The sequence below is a fragment of the Crinia signifera genome, chromosome 5 (genome assembly GCF_055691185.1).
Source record: "Crinia signifera chromosome 5, ASM5569118v1, whole genome shotgun sequence".
NCBI lineage: Eukaryota > Metazoa > Chordata > Amphibia > Anura > Myobatrachidae > Crinia > Crinia signifera.
Genome location: NC_139221.1, coordinates 89,583,254 through 89,605,641, shown reverse-complemented (window position 1 = coordinate 89,605,641; position 22,388 = coordinate 89,583,254). Strand labels below are relative to the sequence as shown.

General features: G+C 40.2%; 1 protein-coding gene across 6 annotated transcripts in view; it reads left to right on the top strand.

The window, feature by feature from the left end:
• The window catches only part of PIEZO2 (piezo type mechanosensitive ion channel component 2), a 360,808-nt gene that overhangs the window by 282,007 nt on the left and 56,413 nt on the right, over positions 1–22,388 (top strand). For all 6 annotated transcript variants that reach the window (XM_083187662.1, XM_083187660.1, XM_083187659.1 and 3 more), the window contains 7 exons: positions 6,600–6,765; positions 7,280–7,523; positions 11,001–11,097; positions 13,168–13,327; positions 15,400–15,489; positions 16,934–17,058; positions 17,621–17,692. In XM_083187662.1, coding sequence (XP_083043788.1) covers positions 6,600–6,765; positions 7,280–7,523; positions 11,001–11,097; positions 13,168–13,327; positions 15,400–15,489; positions 16,934–17,058; positions 17,621–17,692 — 954 coding nt within the window. The remainder of the gene's footprint in view (positions 1–6,599; positions 6,766–7,279; positions 7,524–11,000; positions 11,098–13,167; positions 13,328–15,399; positions 15,490–16,933; positions 17,059–17,620; positions 17,693–22,388) is intronic.

The window sequence follows — 22,388 nt, the reverse complement described above, 5'->3', positions numbered from 1 at the left end:
GGACGCCGGTGACAGCCCCAGGCTTCAGCCCTGGACGGGTAAAGCCTGGGGGGGGACCCCTTTATTGGGGGGGTCCCCACTCCTCCAGGTACCCCGTCCAAGGCTGACCAGCCACGGTGCTCATGGTACGGCCGGGAGACCTTATCTAAAAAGTGTCCCCTGGCTGTGGCATGACACTGCGGGCTGTTGGAGCCCGGTGCTGGTTTCAAAATACGGGGGACCCCCAGATTTTTTGTCCCCCGTATTTTTGGAACCAGGACCGGTCCAAGAGTCCGGGGCTGGTTTCAGAAATACGGGGACCCCTACGCATTTTGTCCCCCGTATTTTTGGAACCAGGTCCTGCTCAACAGGAGGGGGGACCTCACGCCAATTTTTTATTTTTTATCACAAAATCGCACATTTTACCAAAATCGCACCTTTTCATGACTAAAAAATCGCACTTTTCATCCCGAAAATCACACTTTCTCGCACTTTCTTGCACTTTTCATGCCGGAATACACACCTCATTAAATATGCGAATTCGCGGCAAAAATGTGATTTTAAAAAACGGCAATATAGGGCGATTTGAGAGAAAATCGCATTTTCTCAAAAACGGTAAACCCACTAAATCTCGCCCAGAATATGGCAAATACAGGTAATAGAGAGAGAGTGCTATGTACTGTACTCTCTACAGCAGGGATGTCCAAACTATGGCCCTCCAGCTGTTGTGAAACTACAAGTCCCATCATGCCTTGCCGCAATTTTGCTATTAGGGAATGCTAAAACTATGGCAAGGCATGCTGGGATGTGTAGTTTCACAACAGCTGGACGGCCACAGTTTAGACAAGCCTGCTCTACAGAGATAAAAACCCTGGCAGTCTGATATTTTGGTACTTCTGTAGTACCTGGATGCCCGATTTTGAAATCGGGTCGATCGCATCGCATCCGACCAAATCGCATGCGATGCACTGCGAAGGACCCGATTTTCCATAGGATTCATTGTAAAAATGGTCTTGTTCATTTCCCTACTATCCAAGTGGGCATGGAGTTGGAAACAAACCTGTGGCGAGCGAAGCGAGCCACCAAACCCGAAGCGTGGCGAGCGCAGCAGATTGTTTTGGTGACATGGAATACATTTTAAATAATCTGCGTCCCCTCGCGGGGCTCGCTGCGCTCACCACGCTTCGGGCTCGGTGGCTCGCTTCGCTCGCCACAGGTTTATATCCAACTCCATGCCCACTTGGATAGTAGGGAAATGAACAAGACCATTTTTACAATGAATTTGGTTGCATGCTATGCGATTATCGCATCGCATCTGATTGTATGCCTTAAGTTAAGGCATACAATCAAAAAATCGGCCGTCCAGATACTACATAAGTACCGATATTTTAGATGGTTCTGCAGCTATTTTGCATAAACTGCCTTGATCGTTGTCATTTATTAATTACCAGTTATTTATACAGTGCACACATATTCTGCAGCGCTATACAGAGAATATGTGTGCGCTGTATAAATAACTGGTAATTAATAAATTGACAATCCCTAACACATTTTTATACACACACACACACACACACACACACACACGCTCTGCACAGTTAGAGCCATGGTGGGAATAGAACCCATGACCTCAGTGCTGTGAGGCAGTAATGCTAACCATTACACCATCCGTACTGCCCAAATTGTTATGGTTGCTATATCAACTTTTTAACTTACTCTTCATGTTTTTTTTATGACCTTGGAAATAAATACTTTTTACAAAAAGAAAAAGAAATATAATAAATAAATAAAAGAAAAGGTACTACAGTATGTAGCATCACTAAACCAAGTAAAACATAGCTTTATAATATAAATTCAGATAAAATACCTTCTTGTGCCGGTCTTTAGGCCCCCATACACGGTCCGTTTATCGGATCGGTTTTATACTTATATAGCACGCATCGCATGCCTTGTGCAAGCAATGCGATGAAAAGCAAGTACAAAAAGTATGTGCAGCACATACTTTTTGTACTCTAAGATGAGATGCCGCGGGAGCGCGTATCTCAAAGTACAAAACGGAACCGCTGCATCGGACTGTGTATGGGCACCTTATGTGTTATTGTATTTGCCTGCTTTCTTATTAATCTGTCTCCTTTAATAAAGAATAGCAGGGCGTCGAGCCTGTTTCACAGAATAGCCGTTTCTAACAAAGAGCAGAGCATCCAATGTGATTGCATCTGTTCAAGGAAATGCCAGAGAAATGTCATAACTGCTAGAGAAGAACCATCTCTGTGATGACTGTGTGCACTGAGAGGGTGTGTTGTTCCTCCCCCATGAATAGCTTGGTCCTCCAAGGATCGTAAATTGAGGTTATCAATAGCAGCTTGCCCTTCTCACCACTCAAAAGCACAAGCCAGCAACCCCCGCCCATACACCTAGTCATGCAAAAATCAACATTCTGATCAAGAATGTTCTTCTTGATACTGGTTTTTATTTAAAGATTAACCATATGTTTCCAATTGTACTTGCAAAATAGGTGTATTAACTCTATTTTGCACATTTAACTGATACCTGGCATTATTGTCCCATACAAAGACATACCGGTGTTGGGATTACAACTGTATTTGTGTGTACTGATGTTTGTACTTCTTTTACTCTTCTGTGTACTAGGCGGAGACGGATTTAGACCTGTTGGGGCCACAGGCAGTTTGGGCCCCCTGTCCATTAGAGTTTTTTTCTAAAAAAAATTTTTTATACACTATAGGATTTCTTTTTTTGTCATAGGCATGGACATGACTGCCTTATATAGCAGAAAACAATAAAACACATAGGTCTCAAAGGGAATGAAAATAAAGCACTGATAGGAAAAAAAAAACACTTTGGCCCCTGATAGGTACTGTACACATTGGGCTGACACAGGAATAAATACAATACATTGTTTGCTGACAGAAAAAAAGAAAGAAAGAAACAAACAAACAAACACATTGTACATACTGTATATTTCATACCAGCTGCTGTGACCTACAAATAATACCAGTAAAGACACCCATCACATTGCACTGCCAGGGAAGCACATTGTGTTATATAAGCTGTGTGTCCCTTGACTTTAAACCAAATTTGGATCACATTATAAGATGCTCAGTACCAGTACTAGTGATATTAGTAATGGTCCGAGCTCAATTACTGAGCCTCTGCAAAACATTTAACTAGAAGCCAGTCTTTGTGATGGATCATGGATAGGACCCCCTTGGCCCTATTCAGGTGCCTAGTTTCCCTTGTAGGAAATCCAGGCCTGGTACTAGGTGGGTAATCCAGCTTGAGATGCCAGTTTTGAATCACTACGAGCTCTACTGTTGTATGAATGGTGCAGCTACTAGTATACTTTGTTACTCTACTTAATGCAGATGTAATAAATATTTCACATACTGTACAATCTAAAAGTGGAGTGTATACCTATAATCATTAAAAGATCTTTCTTTTTGTTTTACTTTCGAAATTATGAAAAAATGAGCATGGTTGTTTTATAGTGGTAATGTGTACGCAGGATACATTTTGCACCAGACATCTTTAGCCGTTTACAGCAATGCCATAGCCCCGCAATTATCATTGTAAACATTCCAGAAGTAATAAAATCAAACCGATTTTATGGGTAGATGGGAAAAGTAGAGTTTGAAAGTAAACATAAAAGAATAGGATAATATCTTGAAAGTGCAGTTTAATCATTTCACTCCACTTAAAATAGAACTTGCTCCAATTTGATGAGGTCATGTTGTCACATTTACAGCGTCTGTGTAAGAGCTGAAATATCCAGAATGAAGATACGTGGTGCATATCACACTGATGAGACCATGAATCTGAGCTAGACCTCATACTGACCTATGGCTTTCCCATTTTCTGAGCAGTGAAGTAGTGTCACATGAGTGACCTAACAGATGGGCCAGTTGTAATTATATGATGTCTGGTGCTTACTGTATAGATAGGCCCTTTGTTACAGTATCTGTCGGAACGGCAGGAGAGCTTGGCAGAAACAACACTACAGTACATCTAGAAAAACAGTGGCTAAGCTAGACAAGAAAGGGAGCATATCTGGAGATAATTAGGGATGCTCTTTCCCTGGGATCTTTGGATACAATGGATAATAGTTGTCTCCTGGTGGTGAACTTGTTTTTTAATAGATGACTTGGAAGACATCCAATTATCTGCCTGTTTAAAATTTGCTTTATTACTCTGTCATGATTGTATTTTTTTGGCCAAATATAACACATACAGTATGTCATATCTGATGGACAACGTTGAGATGTACAGTACATAGGTGCACTGTGATTGCCTGTATGCTAAAGATGCCCTGCCTGGTTCTATGTACCCATGCAAAATGCTTCCTGATGTTCTCACTTTTTAAATAGTTGATCTGACATCCATTATAAACAATCTGATGCCTTCAGTTCACCAGGGAAATGAACGTTGTTAGAAGCACCACTCACATTACACAACCTGTACCACTCTACCAAACTGCGTAAGGTTTACATTGTGCCAGCATGTTTTGTCAAGAGGTCTATAAAAGATTAAAGGCACTTACTGTACCTCATAGACACCTACCTCAGGCTTCATGCCCACTGGCAGCATATACATGCAGTTACTATAAATTCAACCGTTATACAATGCATTTCAATGGGTAGACATTGGAATATTTTGATACTCACACAGCTTGTGTTGTTTCAAAAAACAATAAAGTGGAGTATGATTAACAACCAGCCATGCAGCCTCTAACGTCCATATTGCAGGCTGAAATAAAAAAATGACAGTTAGGAACTGGTAGTTTTTAACTTTATCACTTTTTGAAGCTTGGTGCATCTGGCCCATTGAGAACTTTATAGTGCCCATACACTTATGCAATCAGATGTGATGTGACATCATAATGGTGCCTAAAGTGCACTCTTCCAGCACCCAATGTCTCATGTCATCTGCGATGCCACATCAGGTGCTGGAAGAGGGTGGGTGGCAGGCTGCAGAGTAGCGTAGTGCTGTGAAGGAGCACTGGAAGGCAGCGGGGGTCTGCAGTGGCGGCAGAATTTTCCAATCAGAGGCATCAAATTCATGCAGCTGATTGGCTGGTAGAGCCCAGTGTTTTAAACTGTTTTTTCAAAATCTGCAGCCACTGCTGACCCCCGCCAGCACTCCTTTACAATGCTATGCTACACCAATGGATGCTGCCAGCACTCCTTCCTGCCCTCTCTCCCCGAACTTGATGCCTTCCGAAAGCAATCCCTCCGCCCGACAATTGCATTAGAGCGATCTCATGTGGTTAAAATCCACCTGCGATTGCTCCTGCAATTCGATAGATGTTATGTGCAGCACATACTATCTATTAACGTGAGATTAGACTGGCGGGTTGCGTCGCATGGTACACAAAATATGCATACATTCATTCCAGTTATCGAACTCAATCCCCTAGCCTTGTTGTGCTACAAGGAGTAGACTTGTGGCACGACTTCGCTGGCATGCTGTCAATAGCTTTTTTGCATCACAGTTGTACACAAACAGAATTATAGTGTACTTACATTTTTTTCACAACAGTAGCTGTGTAAATTTTCGCAATGCTGCATAATGGTATGCATGGCACAGCTCAGTCTTGTCAGTCCTTTGTATATTATTTCTCACGATTGGTTTTTAATCACCACTATAGCATGCAAATCCTATAGTGGTGTACAGTACAGGCTGTAGCATGCAAATCCACTAGTGGTGTACAGGGTGTAGCATGCAAACCCACTAGTGGTGTACAGGGTATAGCATGCAAATCCACTTAAACTTTTATCCTATTAGCAGTGAGCAAAATATTTGAATTGGGTCCCATTTTTGAAGCTGAGACAGACTGTGGCTATTTGGCACCATTTAAGTATTGGTGTATGTGGACACATACTGTATTATTGTCTAGCATGTTTGGCTTTTACATGCAGTAATACTGGCATTGTACTTGTAATATGTGAATGGGCAGTCGGACTCTGTATACCTAGGCTGTGCTTTCTAGAAGTTAGATAAGGTTGGTTTTCTGTAAATGCTGCAAGCAAGGATTCTCCTACCTCCTGCTGCGCTTACTTTACCACAGTCTGCTCCATACTTGTCTACTTTTTAAAACTAGTTTCAGGCAGATTATAGTTGGTAGTATAATTTTGCACAGCACCCCATTGCAAAGGGCATGGCTAGTTCCATATATGGAGAGATTGTGAAAAGCGATTGTGGCCCCTAGAAGCGTGGGTGTGTACTGCTACATCTGAGAGGAATCTTGTAAAATGACTGATATCCAAATGTAGATGAGCCCCAAAGCAGTTAGTAAGAGCTACTATACTTTGTAAGTGCTGGGAAATGGTGCTGATGATTCAATGTAAATGTATCTATCTCTCATTCCTTTTATCCCAAAAATGTAACAGTGTAATGTGGGCTAGGTGACATGAGGGAGATTGCTAGACTAATGAGGGAGAGAGGGAGATTACTTTTATTTCAGAGAGTCTCCTGCAGAATTCAGGAGGGTAAGTAACTATGGTCTCCTCTACTATCTTTGCACACATGTGCTCTGCTTAGTGACTTTTTATTTGCAACAACTTGTTACTAATATAACTGCTCATTTCTGTTCCCATTTCTATCAGATGACTTTATGCTATTGATTTGTGCATCCCTTCAAAAGGAAATATTTGAGGATGAAAATAAGGCAGCACATCGTATTATGGCTGGAGATAATGTGGAAATTTGTATGAATCTTGATGCTGCGTCATTTAGTCAACATAACCCAGTCCCTGACTTCATTCACTGCAGGTATAGTAAGAGTACACAGGGCAGATTTACTAAGCTCGGTGACATAATAAAATGACTGGTACTTTATCACCAGCCAACCAGGCCCTCAACTGTCATTTTTCTAACCCATCCCATGACTTGACAGTTAGCCGCCGACTGGCCGGTGATAAAGTACCAGCCACTTTATCACCTCACTGAGCTTAATAAGTCTACCCTTCAGTCTGTTCGCATATTAGCAATGCAGTTTACGTCAATCTGCCACTTTTCCCAACACCAAAACTGCACATGACTGCAGGCGCAGAGGTTAGTACAGGCTCAACTATGGAGGACAGAGGGTGTTACATGATTTGAGTGTATGCAAGATAGATTAAAGCATTCAAATTGCAACACAGTAGTTAGTTAATTAATTTGTTGTTGTCTATTGATAGCAAAAGTAAAGACAAAAATATATCACATTCTGATATGCAGGATATCTCTTGAAATGTATCTACATTTTCTTACGTAAATTCAAACAATGGTATCCCTTGTTTTGCAGGTCCTACTTGGACATGTGTAAAGTAATCATGTTCAGTTACCTCTTCTGGTTTGTTCTTACCATCATCTTCATTACGGGGACTACAAGAATCAGCATCTTCTGTATGGGCTATTTGGTGGCATGCTTCTACTTCCTCTTATTTGGTGGCAATTTGCTGCTAAAGCCTATACGACGTATTCTGTTCTACTGGGATTGGCTAATAGCATACAACGTCTTTGTTATAACAATGAAAAACATATTATCAGTAAGTACCGACTATAGCAAAGGTTTTCTTTTATTGCATTTGCTATATCTGTCATATCAGTTTATTACAACTTTGAGAGGAAATATGTATGTAAGTATACTGAAGTAGCAAGAACATCTCCAGCAGGGGTCAGGGAACTTTTTTACCTTTTACCCCAAAATGTATTTAGATACACCGACATTACCCCCTTTATTCGAAAGGAAAGATATCACATACAGTAATTATAATTTGTAATACAAACTGTACCCACAGAAATTGATGATATATCCTGCTAGTATGGCACACAGCCTGGCAGCCATTGATGATGATGATTATCCTGTATGGCTGCGTGTGGTGCAAAATTGGTAATCATCATCATCAATGGCTGCCAGGCTGTGTGTGATATAGCCATTGATAATGTGACGTCCAGGCAACTGTTAGTGTCAGTATTTCAAGATGATATAGTGACAGTTGAATGATTTTGGGCCAACACGCAAACCTGTGAATGGATATTTATGCAAAACATCCATTCACAGTGCGGATGGGACATTCCCCATGTTGCGAGGGGTGGCTACTCGCACGCACAACGTTGCATGGCCCACAAAGCAGCGAACTACCGCTGCTTTGCGAGCCAACCAGGATGACCTCCATAACTCATGATATCTCAGAATAGCAGAGATCCTTCCCTGCCAGAGGCTGGCCTGGTTCATTTTAAATCTGATTGGATGTGGATATGTAATTAATGTGATATCTATTTGTACAGAATATGTTGTTATCCAGTCAGAAGCCGATGTCAGAATACATTACTAGCAGAGTGGCTCCCTAGAATGGCGCCCTTAGTCTTATCTTAAAAATGTAGGGCCTGATTCGGATCTGCTCGCTAAACAGCGTTCTTTTGCTGCCTAGCAAGCGAATAAACACAATCCACCGACCGAATGGCTGTGCTGGAATGTGAATGAATGTGTATGCTGACACATCCGTTTGCATGTGGGAATACAGGCTCAAAATTATTTGAGGGTCGCTGATTGTTCTGGGCACGCTCAGGAAATGCTGGGCATTCCCATGTGACAGCCCCCTGCCCGCTCTGTGCGAACGCATTGACAAGTGTGGATATGAAATAGAAAAGTAATAACGTTGCGCTATATGGCATCTGGTGTCCTGGAACACATATGTGGTGACCACACCATGAATCAAACAAAGTTCAGGTAAGTGTAAATAAATACACAATGCTGTATTCCTTCCACCGGAGCTCAGATAAGAAAAATATTGCTAATACTATACATACTCTTTAGAGGGCAAACGTCTCCTCTTCTCCACCTCTCTTATATAAATGGGAGTGTAAGTGAATAGATATAACTTCCAAGGCGACATGTGTGTGATCCCTTCTCCAGATGGTCAGAGAGGGGAATACTGTAATTCCCTTAATTGGTAGAGGTGTGTCTTCTTCTCCGCCTTGGCAAGAGTGATACTTGCCAAAGGTGTTCGTACAGCGGGCCTCCACATGCGTTAATTTGCTGATACACATAAACAGACCCGAGACTTTGGTCCCCGGACCGAACTCGCTTTTTAGCTAGTAAACCTGAATCACCCCCCATAGTTTGATCTTCTCAGCTAATGATGGGGATCCCAGGGGATGGAGAAAAACTAAAATCTGTATTAAATAGACACTTTTTCAGGTGATATTAACCCCTTCCCGACATATGACGTACATTTACGTCATATGTCGGTTGCGGGGGAATCAAGCCAGCTCACGGAGTGAGCTGGCTTGAAAGAGAGCAGGTAATGGCTGTATATTACAGCCAGGCACCTGCTCTCACGGCCACGAGCGGCGAGTTCGCCGATCGTGGCCGTTTAACCCTTTAAGCACCGCGGGCAAAGCGCCCGCAGTGCTTAAATAGCTGATCGGAGGGGGGGCGCCCCCCTCCGGCGCCGATCGCTGGCCGTGTCAGCATTCCTATTACATCCTGCCTGAGGCAGGATGTAATAGGAAGTGCTGAAAATCACTATGTTCAGCCATAGAGCTCTATGGCTGAACCTAGTACAGGCGATCGCGCCCCCTAGTGGTCAAGTACACTAGGGGGCCTTGTAGTAAAAGTAAAAAAAAAAAAAAAAAAAAAAGTTAAAAGAAATAAATAAATAAATAAATATTAAAAGTTCAAATCACCCCCCTTTCCCCATTTCACAAATAAAAATAAATAAAAAATAAAAAAAATAAACATATTTGGTATCGCCGCGTTCCTAAAAGTCCGATCTATTAAAATATAACATTAGTTATCCCGCACGGTTAAAGGCGTAAACGGAAAAAAGTTCCCAACGCCAAAACTACGTTTTTTGGTCGCATCGCCTACCCAAAAAAAAATAACTAAAAGAGATCAGATAGTCGCCCATATCCCATTATGGTATTAATTAAAAAGTACACTTCAGCCCGCAAAAAATGAGTCCTCACCAGGTCCGTAGGTGGAAAAATAAAAAAGTTATAAGCCGCAGAACATGGCGACGCGACGCAAATTAGAAAAACCGTAAAATTTTCTATTTTTTTTTTAGTGGTAAAACGTATCGAAAACTATTTAAGTTTGGTATCACCGGAATCGTAACGACCCATAGAATAAAGATAACCCATCATTTTAAACGAACTATGAACTCCAAAAAAACCGTAACCAGCGCAAAATTGTGGAATTGCGTTTTTTTTTTCTTTTTACGCCACATTGAATTATTTCCTGATTCCCCAGAATATTATACGGTATAGTAAATGGTACCATTAAAAAGTACAACTTGTCCCGCAAAAAAAAAGCCCTCATGTGTCTATATAGCCGGAAAATTAAAAAAGTTACGCTTATTTGAACGCGAGGAGGAAAAAAAATAAAAAAGTTAACAAAAAAGGCAATGTCGGGAAGGGGTTAATATAAATTATCGTTTAAAATTTGTATTTTCACCTGTATTTTTACATTGACACTGGTAGTGTTTTGTATTATTTTGAATGTGTAATTAACTGTTGTTTATGCTGCTGAGTTCCACCACCTGTAGTGAGGTAGATCTATTTCAACCTCCACCTTAGCCCTGCACAGTAATTCGGGCAGAAAAGCATTATAGATTTCATGGGGGTGCAAAAAACCCTACAACGGGCCCTGACTCATGGGGGTAAGGGGAGGGGGCATTGGGTGCTAGAGGGAAATGAGTTACACCAAGTCTCCTGGACAACTTTAAGCCCTGGGTATACATATATGCTTGGGGGAGAGAACATGTACACTTAATATTGCAAGCTTCTTCTAAGCTCCAAATGCTAGACTGTATCGTATAGATGTAAATTTTCTTTGATTTGTTATCCAGAAGGGGTTGTAGCTGTATTTTATTAAATAGGTATTGTTTATATTACTGTTTGTATTCTGTATTTCTTTCAATAATCATTGGTTAAGGTTCTTTCATCTTGGCTAAGTAACAAATATGTGATGTCAATCTTCACTTGCTTTTCTAATTCTTTTACTTTTCTTTATATTCCAGATAGGGGCATGCGGCTACATAGACTCACTGATTGAAAACAGTTGCTGGTTAATTCAAGCATTCAGTCTGGCCTGTACTGTAAAAGGTTATAATATCCGTAAGTAATTGAACTAAACATATCAAATGCAATTATCTTAATTGTTTACTTTGTGTATCAGAATCTAAATGCAATAAGCAGGAGATATTGAAGTGTCTGTATAATGACCTACAAGGAAAGCCCAGTGTCTCTAGAGCCTGCATCAGAAATACTGCTAGCCCCAGCCATACAGCTCTGATACCATCTAAGAATATAGAAAACACAATTGCTACAGCTTCAATATGGACATTTTGTTTATTTTATTAGAAGTTATTGCAATTCAAGTTGATTTCTGTATCAATACTAGCATACAGTTAATGCTAAACTTTACATACTGTTTTTTCAACGTTGCTTATACTGTATATGTTTATATGTGCAGTATATATTGCAATGTTTATGTATATTTACATATATGCAATTACAGTATGATACATTTATACTGCCATCTGTAGGTAATGCTTAGATTTTGCATACACATCCAAGGGCAGATTCAATTTGCCACAAACTGTACTACTTACAACTTTTTAATGTAGGTAAAATTCATGCCCATGACTTTTTGCTATTCAATAAGAAGTCCTTGTTAACATGGGCAAGGGTGTAGGGACAGGTGTCTGGGGATGGCATCGGTCAAAGAATGAACCAGATACCCCACCTGTAATGTGCAGAGCTGTCTGGATGCCCCCCTGGTGGATGAGGTGGGAGGTGGGGGTGTAGGAAGCTGGCAAGCTCTGGGAAATTGTCCTTCTTTTATGGGTGTTCAGGAGAGCCTCTTGAGTTTTGGAAGCCTCCCTGCGGTTCCGGGATAGTAGGCAAGCATGTGTGGAGGTGTTTGATTGATGGCAAAGGGATTTTTAAACCTGAAGATGAAAGTTAAAAGTTTTTTTTTTAAATATTTTAGTAATTTGTATATACAGTATATATAAAGTTATAAATCACAAGAGATAAACTCCAAAATATTCTAAACATGTCAATTAGTTGAAATACACATAGCTGGGAATCATTTTTCATTCATTAATAAAAGTTATAAAATTCAAACCTACAGTATGACACATTGCACCTGCCTCCTATAGACTTCACTAAACTAAAAGCCTGCTACACTATCCTTACTGCCACTTGCTTCCTTTTTTTTACTTCCATTTTTAGAGGTTCAGGATGATTAACGAAATCTTTCATGCTGTTCACATAGGATCTCATAAGATTAATTCATGCATGACTTTGCCGTGATGGCCTTTATATTTGATATGCACCAGTTACTCCAACTTAATTATCCAAATAATAATGCAGGACTTCACAGTATGGAGCTCATGGTTAATTAACTCTGCCCATTATATTTAGAGCACAGTATACAACATTTCGACCTATTCTGGTGTTAAACACCTACTTACCATGTTTGTGGCTGCCCCATACAGAAGGTGGCAGCCAGGTTGGCACAAATGCGAGCGTGGTTTAATCCTGGGTGGCTGTTGTGCGGCATTTATGATCAATCACATAATTGCAGTGCCGCCCCCTACTCTACAATGCTTAGAATACAGGCATTGCAATGCCGTGGACATGAATCACCTTATCGCCCCCCTACTGGACCACCACTACATTCCGGGAGAGAGTATGCAAGCATGGTTAACAGGAAAGTAGCCAGCCAGCTGGTAGCCTGTTGCTGTATATACTGTAGAATGGGCCTTATAAAGAATTTTTAATCAGTCTTAAAACAAGTCTAGTGTCCAGCTGAAGAGCGAGCATGTGGCTGATATACTTATGATAGATAATAGACTTGTGAAAGACTGTAAAGGTATAACAATGGCAGGGCAAAATCTAGGGTACTAATATAATGACATGCTGTGCAGAATACCATCAGACTTTCATGTCTTATCCTTAAACATCAAAATGTATAGGATGGTGATAGCAGGTTGTAGAAAGTTCATTTAAAATTGCAATTTACGGGATCATTTAACAAAACTTTATTGAACATGTTTTAGAGATGAACATACACAATATATTAACATCTAATATTACCATTCACACTGCAAAAAACTATTTCTTATGATTTGTATGCAGAGTACCTAAAACTGTAACATCTTCTATCTGTTCTCGTAGCTACGGACCAAAAAAACTGCCAGTTGCCGAGTGGTGAGGCGGGGATCATCTGGGACAGTATATGTTTCGCTTTCCTGTTATTGCAAAGACGAGTATTCATGAGCTATTATTTCCTGCATGTTGTTGCCGACATAAAATCTTCTCAGATTCTTGCATCAAGGTACAGTATGTGCTGGATGGATTTGTCACAATAGAGAACTGTTAGTAATATTAAGTGTAGCCTCTATTTTTATTAGTTGCCTACACACCAGCAAAGAATGGGGAATTCGCAAAGACGATTGGTTTTAAAATAATACTGAATAGCAACTAGGGGCTCACTGAGAAGTCTTGCGATGGGAAAGTGGCCTTTTAGGGATGCCTGATGGTCGAGTGATAATTAAAAAAGGTTTTAATCTGCCTGGATGGATGGAGCGGGAGAAAGCTACGGCTGCGGCATGAATTTTGGAATATCAGACCAAATACCAGCAACAGCCTAAATCAGGCATGTCCAACGTTGGCCCCCCAGATGTTGTGAAACTACACATCCCAGCATGCTTTGCCACAGTTTTGCTATTAGAGATAGCTAAAACTATTGCAAAGCTTGCTGGGATGTGTAGTTTAACAACATCTGGGGGGCCAACTTTGGACATGCCTGGCCTAAATGGACAGCCAAGGAAGTGAAGCATTTGTGTGGCAGTCTGGGAACATGCCTGTCTTTGCAGTGCAGCTGTCTGACTAATCTTGGGGTCGATGTACTAATCCTTGCAGAGTGATAATAAGGATGGTGATAAAGTAGCAGCCGATCAGCTCATGTCATGTTCCAGGTTGTTTGAAAATGACAGTTAGGCACTGATAAGTTGGTAGTTTATTTCCAGTTTATCACTCCCCAAGGCTTAGAACATTGGCCCTCTTGTGAGATAAGCCATTGGAAAGCTTTGTCTTGAGAACTCCCCCCCAGAGTCATGGAGACCATCTGTGCAAGAGCCATCGACTACAGAGTTTTGCAACTGATAAAATTACACTGTTTGATCACAAAAACTCCTCACTAACGGTGTCCATACAATAGTTACATTTTGCCAGATTTCATTTGATTTGGATGCATCCGGACGATAAATCAGAGGAAATTGGGTAAATCACATGTGTTTTACCTCCTATCCTAACTGGTGCGCAGTCCTGTGTGCATCAGATCGGAGTCCCTTAAAAGTACTGCACTAAGGATTTGTCTGGCCTGCTGCGCGTCCTGGGATTGCATACAAAACAACAGTATACAATACATTGCATGCAATTAAGACCGCCAGCAAGCTGCTGGGTCACTTGCTGGTGTATTGAATGTGATGCTAGCATGCGACACCTCGCACAAGTGTATGAGGGCCATGATTGTTAATGCCGTATATTAATTATTATTTTTATTATTATTATTATTAATTATACTAATGCTGTAGTGGTAAAAAAGGTAAAAGAGTTATTGCAGGAGGTACATTAAATAGTTTATATACTCACAATGGTAATCTGATGTTGGGTCTCTGGATGCAGCTGTCGGATCTGCGATGCTGGCAGGAGGCGTCTTTTTTCTTCATTTGCTTCCTGTGGAATTAGCATATTAGTTGTACAGTACAAAGACACAGCAGTTGTGCTATACCATAATATTATGAATCCGGTCCTTAGTCTTCTAGTCTGGGGGGGACACTACCATTGGACAAACTTAAGCCATAATGTTTATTCAATTTCCAATTTGGAACAGCATCTGGCACCTAATGTCCTCTGTAGCTGCTGGATGCTCCTCCATGTGGTGAGTGACTATTATGTCCCTACCCAATGCTATATCTCAGTCTCAGGAACAAAATAGGCCCACTTGCTAAGGTGCCTTATAAATAAAATTTAATAATAATACTAATTGTAATAATAAGGTAAGAACCAAATAAAGCATACGGTATTCACATAGCTTCCACCATCCCTGTTCTCTATTCAGTCATGTCCATGCTGCCCTCCTTATTTCAAGTACAGATATAACCTCTATCATCCTAGAGCTTGGGGTTTTCAGATACATGGCCATAGTAAATTATATTTTAAAATACTCTGCCCTTTTATAAATCCTCCATCTTCACAATTATTCAGTTGTGTATTAAAATCTTAATTTAACAAATAATCAAAATGACCACAGCTGAAATAGTCAGTGTTTGGCTACCCAACTCCAGTTAACAGTATTGCTATGAAAGCTGCTTAGCTCTTTGATTTTCCTTCATGTCCTTTCAGAGGTGCTGAACTCTTCCAGGCAACAATCGTCAAAGCTGTCAAGGCAAGACTTGAGGAAGAGAAAAAATCCATGGATCAACTTAAAAGACAGTATGTGCATATCTCTCTTCACTTCACAACAACACGTGGGACAATAATGCAAAGCAGCATTCACATCCATGTTTTGGTTATTTCATTGTATATTTCATCCATGCAACACAATCTATATTCATTGACTTAAATCGGGTATAAAACATCTAAGCATTTTTTTTTGATTTGCACATGTGTGACTTCCAAAGTTCATGCAATTGTAGGGCAAGATGGCAGCCTGGCCAGTAAAAGTTGGGTGTAGTGAGGATAGAGAAGGCACAAAAGTGTGCCTGGGTTTACAGACCAGAAAAAAGCATGACATTAGGGAAATAATATATTGTAAAAGAGATAACAGGACAATTTTATATATTTTTTTTTTGTTGGGGGGGGGGGGGGGGCATATAATATATTTTTATTATATACATATGTAACCTTTTAGTAGAAACACATACTTAGAAGCATGTGTAGACATACTTTACCCAAATTAAAAAATAGTCTTCATATGCTGAAATAGCCACATGAGTTAGAGAAATGCATTCAGCGTCCCTGAGGCCAGGATGGTGGCGTTCGCAATACCGACACCAGCATCCTGATTACTGCTAGGAATTTTACCATTATTGAACCCAGACCGCTGGTTTGTAGAACATAAGTATCAGATGTGGGGCAAGTTAGGGTTGACTGCAGGGGAGGTTAAGGTTAGGGTTTGGGGAAGGAAGAAAAGATTTAGGCAGCAGGGTATGGTGTTAGGGTTAGGCACTAGCAGGGAGAATTAGGGTTAGGCTGGGAGGAGCAGTTAGGGTAAGGCTGCTGGGAGGAAGGGTTGGGGTGAGTATAGTTACCCGACCCCTGCCAGGATTACTTTGTCTGTATCCTGACCCCTGGCACCCCCACTGCCAGTCATCCGTATGTGTGCCATCTGATGAAGACAATTCAAGCAGTATTTTACCTGAAAACGTTATATAGTAAAATGTGTTTATAATAGTATGTTAAGCTTTTAATATGTTTTTACACCAGTGCACCTCTCTGCAAACTTTAATGATTTCTAGCTGTTGCCAGTGTGTTGTGCAGATCGTTTTGTCGTGGGGCAGATTGATTAAGCCTGGTGAAGTTTTAAAGCGGCCGGTGATAAATGACAGTTAGGAACTGAGGGGCAGATTTATTAAGCTTGGAGAAGAGATAAACTGGAGATAAAGCGGAGAAAAGGTAACAGGAGATAAAGCACCAGCCAATCAGCTCCCAACTGTCTTTTTCAAACGCAGCTGATTGGCTGGTGCTTTATCTCCTTTTACCTTTTCTCCGCTTTATCTCCAGTTTATCTCTTCTCCAAGCTTAATAAATCTGCCCCTGACTGTCTGGTGCGTTAACAGTGGCCAATTTGTCACTTCACCAGGCTTAATAAATCTGCCCCTGTGTTTTGTACATAAGTGTGCTGGACGATTGCATTAACTGTTCCCCATTTTACCAGGATGGACCGCATTAAAGCCAGGCAAGAGAAATATAAAAAAGGTAAAGAGAGAATGTTAAGTCTTACTCAGGAATCCGGAGAAGACCACGCTATTCACAAACCTGAAGTTGATGATGATGATGAAGGTATAGTAATCTTATATAGGAAGATCCATTGTAATCTCTGGACACCAGTAGAACAAGCAATGCAGAGTCATATTATAAGCTACAGTATGTAATAATAAATCATCAAAACATATGTTCCATGCATTGGAGAATTCTACAATTACCCTTTAACAATAGAATGTTAAAAAATGAATTAAATAAAGTAAATCTCCATCAGTAATGGCAAAAGGAGAAGGTCGAAAAGGATAACCTGTTAAAGATAACCATTGCTTATACATTTTCACATTATTACCAATAAGTATCTGCAATACATACATTGGATTTACAACACGCATCATTGTTATTGCCATAACCGATGTACGCCTTGCTGTAATGTACATCGATTCATTCACACCTACTGTACATGAAATTATAAACTGTGGCCTAAACTCTGTATTTAGCACTGCACATTCGTGATAGGCTGTAATGTATATAATGTCTATACTATGGATCGTTTGTCACCTGTACCTGTATTTTTTTTAAGTGTTGCACATCTTGCTAACGTTTATTTAAATAATTAATGTATGACCATATTTCCTTTTAGGAGAAGCAGAAAAAGTGAAAGTCAAGGGCAAAAAAAAGCAGTGGTGGCGGCCTTGGGTTGATCATGCTTCCAGTAGGTTTCACAATTATTTATTCAATATATGATACGCCTTATATCCTTGACCAGAATTATCCATTTGTTTTCTGCATGGTTTATCCTTTGTGACTCCACAGAAGGTTTTATAGTCTTTGAATGTACATAATTATATCAGTGGTCAGCTAAACTAGATAGAAATTACAGTATGTGCCCTATAAAGGACGGCCTTCTAGATGTATGTTACAAAGACTGCCAAGATATGGACATTCCAACGGGTGCAAAGAATCTGTTTTTTTTTTTCATATGGTGGTTTCCTGTACCACCATTGCTACGCTCTACCATTGTTTTAACACAGGGGTATGGGCCATAAGGTCTCATTAAAGGTCAACATACATTGGGTTGACCACTGAAGGTTGACCTAGCTTAGGTCGACATCTGAAATAAGTCGACATGGCTAAGGTCGACAGGGTCAACATTCAAAAGGTCAACATGCAGTTTTCATGGTTTTTGTCCCAAATGTCAACTTAGTCATCATGGACACCATCTAAGTATACCGCATCCCCATCAAATGTCTGACTGTGCTTGCCATGCTTTGGGCACTATTATGTTCTCCCACCACACCATAATGGATGGTAGGGTGTGAAATGCCGCCTCAAAAAAATGTGAAAAACTTATGTTGTCATTTTGACTGTCGACCTTGCCATTGTCGACATAATGCTTGTGTCGACCTAAGCCCTTTTGACCTTCAGTGGTTGACCAGATGTATGTCAACCTTCATATGGTCAACCTAGTGACCATATCCCTCGCACAATTACCAACTGTTTCAGTTGTTGTTTACAATAATACATGACCAGATCTGGGGAGTCACAAACAAACTGTGCCAGTGTTTCTCTGTCCTTACAGAAAAATAGATAATATTGTTTAAGAGACCTACTCCATTTGTAAGCTATAAAGTATGACGTTGGCCCATATTTTACCCATGGTTTTCATTTTTCTCTGTTCTTTCACACAAAAAAGGCTTTATTGCCCCAGACTTTACATCAATACACAATGTTGTGCTGGAAGGTATTATAATCTAGTGCTATTTCATAAATATAGGCCAACTTGTAAATAAGTTCACCCCTTGGCTGGTAATAGAAGAAATAAGGTTTCACTGGTTATTTTCATCTTTATTAACCAAGGGGTTAACATGTATGTGGCAACTGTGAAGTACAAATTGGAAGTAAAGTGATTATAACGCAGACACTGAATATGTGTTCTTCTGCAATATGGTATGACCATTTTATACCACATTTATACTTCACGTTGTTTAAAAACATGACTGGGTCTCTCCAGATTTATTAATATAGGTCTTATTCACACTGACTGGTGAACCGCTGGCATGGTGAATATGACTCTTATTAATATATCATTGAATTGTAGTTGAAGTAGATTCTCTACTATCTCTGCAATGGGTATATGTTAATTGGCCAATGACATTTTGTTTTCATCATTTGGGTTCCATTTCATTTGGGCAGCAGATATTTGGGAATTGCTTATTTGAGCACTTCAACTTTGGGTTCGTAACCCCATGGTCAAATTGTCTACCCTAATCTATAATCTCAGTCCCTATACTAAAACCCATTTTCTATTCATAAACCCTGATACCCAGTAACCAGCTTCAGTAATTATGTCAAATACCCCATATTAAGGTCATATTTGAATCCATATTAACTAGAACCTAGAACTGATGCCCAAATAAACTTGTGCTCAGTTATCTTTGCCCAAATGAACTGCTCTCCTCTGCAATGTTTTCTTGTCACTTTGCTCTTATTATAGTACCTATTATCACAGTACAGTCTATCATCAGTATAAAATAACGCGTGATGCATAGGGTTATTTAAAATATGCAAATAGCAAAAAAAAGAAATGCATTTAAATAATGATTTTATCTTGATATACTTTACACTAAAAGTATATCATTTTATATTTACTTACTTTTTCATTTATATCTATTAATTTTTGCCATGTGTTTTATATTTGGTAAGTAAGTTTAATTCCCGTAATACAATCTCATCCTCAAATATAAAACTTCTGGCCTGACTGAACATATTCTAATATTTTTAATGGGTCCATTCAACACAAGCCACTTTCTGTTCATACACCCTACAGTAACTACAGTGTGCAGTATTTATTTTATTACTTCCCAGAAGCCTCGAATGGAAGTCAGCATAGTTCATGTGCATGATCTATGTAACCTACTTGAAGTGTATTTTTAAACTTTTTGTAGCTACATCTTTAAGTGGCATATGGATCAAGTGCTTTGATTTTGTTTTTCATGAAAAACTTGCAGAATCAGGGCTTTCTGTGTGTTTTTATTAAATTTTAAATATTGGGGAAATAACACTGGAGATCTCGCACTACTCTCGCATTCAATCGCCCATGAGAGATGCCTGCCGGGCCCTATTCAATGCTGTCTTCCCCGACAGCATTGAGCAGGGTTCTCGGCAGAACGAGCCCGACAGCACAAGCTGTCGGGCTCGTTCTGCCGAGAACGGCCGGGAAGTAACGAGCTGCCAGTTGCAGCTCGCCTCTTCCTGGCTGCAACTCGTGGCCACGCCCCCTTCTCATCCCGCTGCAGGCGGGACATTGAATCCCGCCTGCATGTTCTCGGTCGAGCTGACCGAGAACAGGACTGGATCACAGCGGTCGAGCATGCTCGACCGACGTGACCCTCACATTGATTATGTAAAGCTTCTCAATTGATTATGTAAGGCGTCTTTCTCATCTGCCCTCTGCTATTCCTTGTCTTGTCTAGGGAATAGTTATTTACTCAAATGTATCAAGCTCCAAAAAAGTAATTTTTTGCATAGCCTTTAGTCATAAACTGGCACCATCTTCAGATGACATTAAACTCTTTTCAATTGGATAAGAAACACATACTGTAAACAGAGCTTCACATCTGCTGGAACTGAAGTTTGATAAGTGACATTAAATGACAGACATTGCATATTGGTCTAGTCAGGGTGATAGGTTTATGTGATCCAGTCCCATGTGATCCAGTCCCATGTTTTTTCCCTAGGAAAATCCAGTAGAATTGCCTAGGGAAGTTAAACTATAAACAATTCATTGGGGCAGATGTATTAAGCCTTAACAAGAGATAAATGCAAGGGTGATAAAGAGAGATAAACATCCAGCCAATCACATCGTAACTGCCACGTTACAGGCTGTGGTTGAAAAAAGTCAGTAAGGAGCTGATTGGCTGGACGTTTATCTCTCTTCATCAACCTCGCATTTATCCCTTGTTAAGGCTTAATACATCTGCCCCAGTGTATCTTATTTAATAATAGCTTTGGGACATCACCATTGTTAAATGGTAAGCAATGGTAAAACCAGCAAGAAGGCCTTGAATATGATTACCATCAAGGCCCATGTCTGGAGTTTTGTATGTTCTATCCATGTTTGCATGGATTTCCTCCAGATTCTCTTATTTCCTTCCACAAGCCTATAACATACTAGTAGGTTGTTTGGCTTTCATTTAAGCTCCAACGTGGCAGAGACTGGTGTGAAACATAGAATTTGGTCTTCGAGAACCACTTGGCCCATCTAGCCGGCCACTTTTTTATGTAACCTTAACCCTACTTGATCCTTAGATTTTTTTTGTAAAGATATTCATACATATATGTACATACATGTTTAATTTGCTCTACTGTCTTAAGGCCCATACACCCAGTGTTTACAGCCTATCGATGAGCGGTTGAGCGGTGATGCTCGCTTCCGCATCATCGCCAGGAAAGCCGCTCATCTGCTGGTATTACCAGCAGATGAGCGGCTTTGCAGATGGCTTTGCATAGTGCTGCGTTATGCAAAGCCGTCTGACCCTCGCTGACAGCGCCGGGCAGGGGGAAAGCGGCTCAGTGTGTATGCACTGAGCCACTTTTCCCCCAGCGATGACAGCGGTCATTGTTGTCCATACACGCTGGGCATAATCGCCCAGTGTGTATGGACCTTTAGCCTCAACCACCTCTGGCAGGAGGGTTCCGACCCCTGAACCTACCTCCATCCAGTTTCAGTGTATGTTCTTGTGTTTTTAAACTTCTCTTGGACTTTCTTAAAACCCTTTTCCATAAAGTGCTGTGCAGTATATGTGCTATATAAATAACTGTTAATAAATAAGGTACTTTATTAAGCTTTACTCCCATACTTTTAAATAAATTCAAATAGAATAAAAATGTGCGTGATGTCCTGGTCACTTTTTGTTGAAATGAAGGTATATAATAAGAGCAAAATGTTCATTTCTCATCAATTTGTCTTCATTGTCCTGACAGTGACTAAGTGATAAGCTTAAATTCACATATTACTTTAGCAATTTCATTTTGCTGTCTTTGTGTTTTTATAGGCTTTGTGAAATAAGTTATAAAAATGAATCAAAGCAATAAGAAAAAGTTCTGCTCAAGGATATAAGACATAAGTTATTCAATATTCTTACTAACTCGGAGGCGAAAAAGGTTTCTTAATTCACAGGCACTAATCTGCTATTTCGTCATTCAGTCCTCAGTCAGCATTGCTTTATTTGTCACTTTCTGCTTATTGTGTTTGACGTGTACCCTATTTTATAGATGTTCACTGTTTTAATTGCTGCTGAATCTGTTTGGTGAGAGGCAATAACTTTATAAAACATTTTGCTGTACATGCACACATGGGGGCCACTAGAATGGCGACATCCGGTGCTGGGAGTATTTCATGTTTGCTC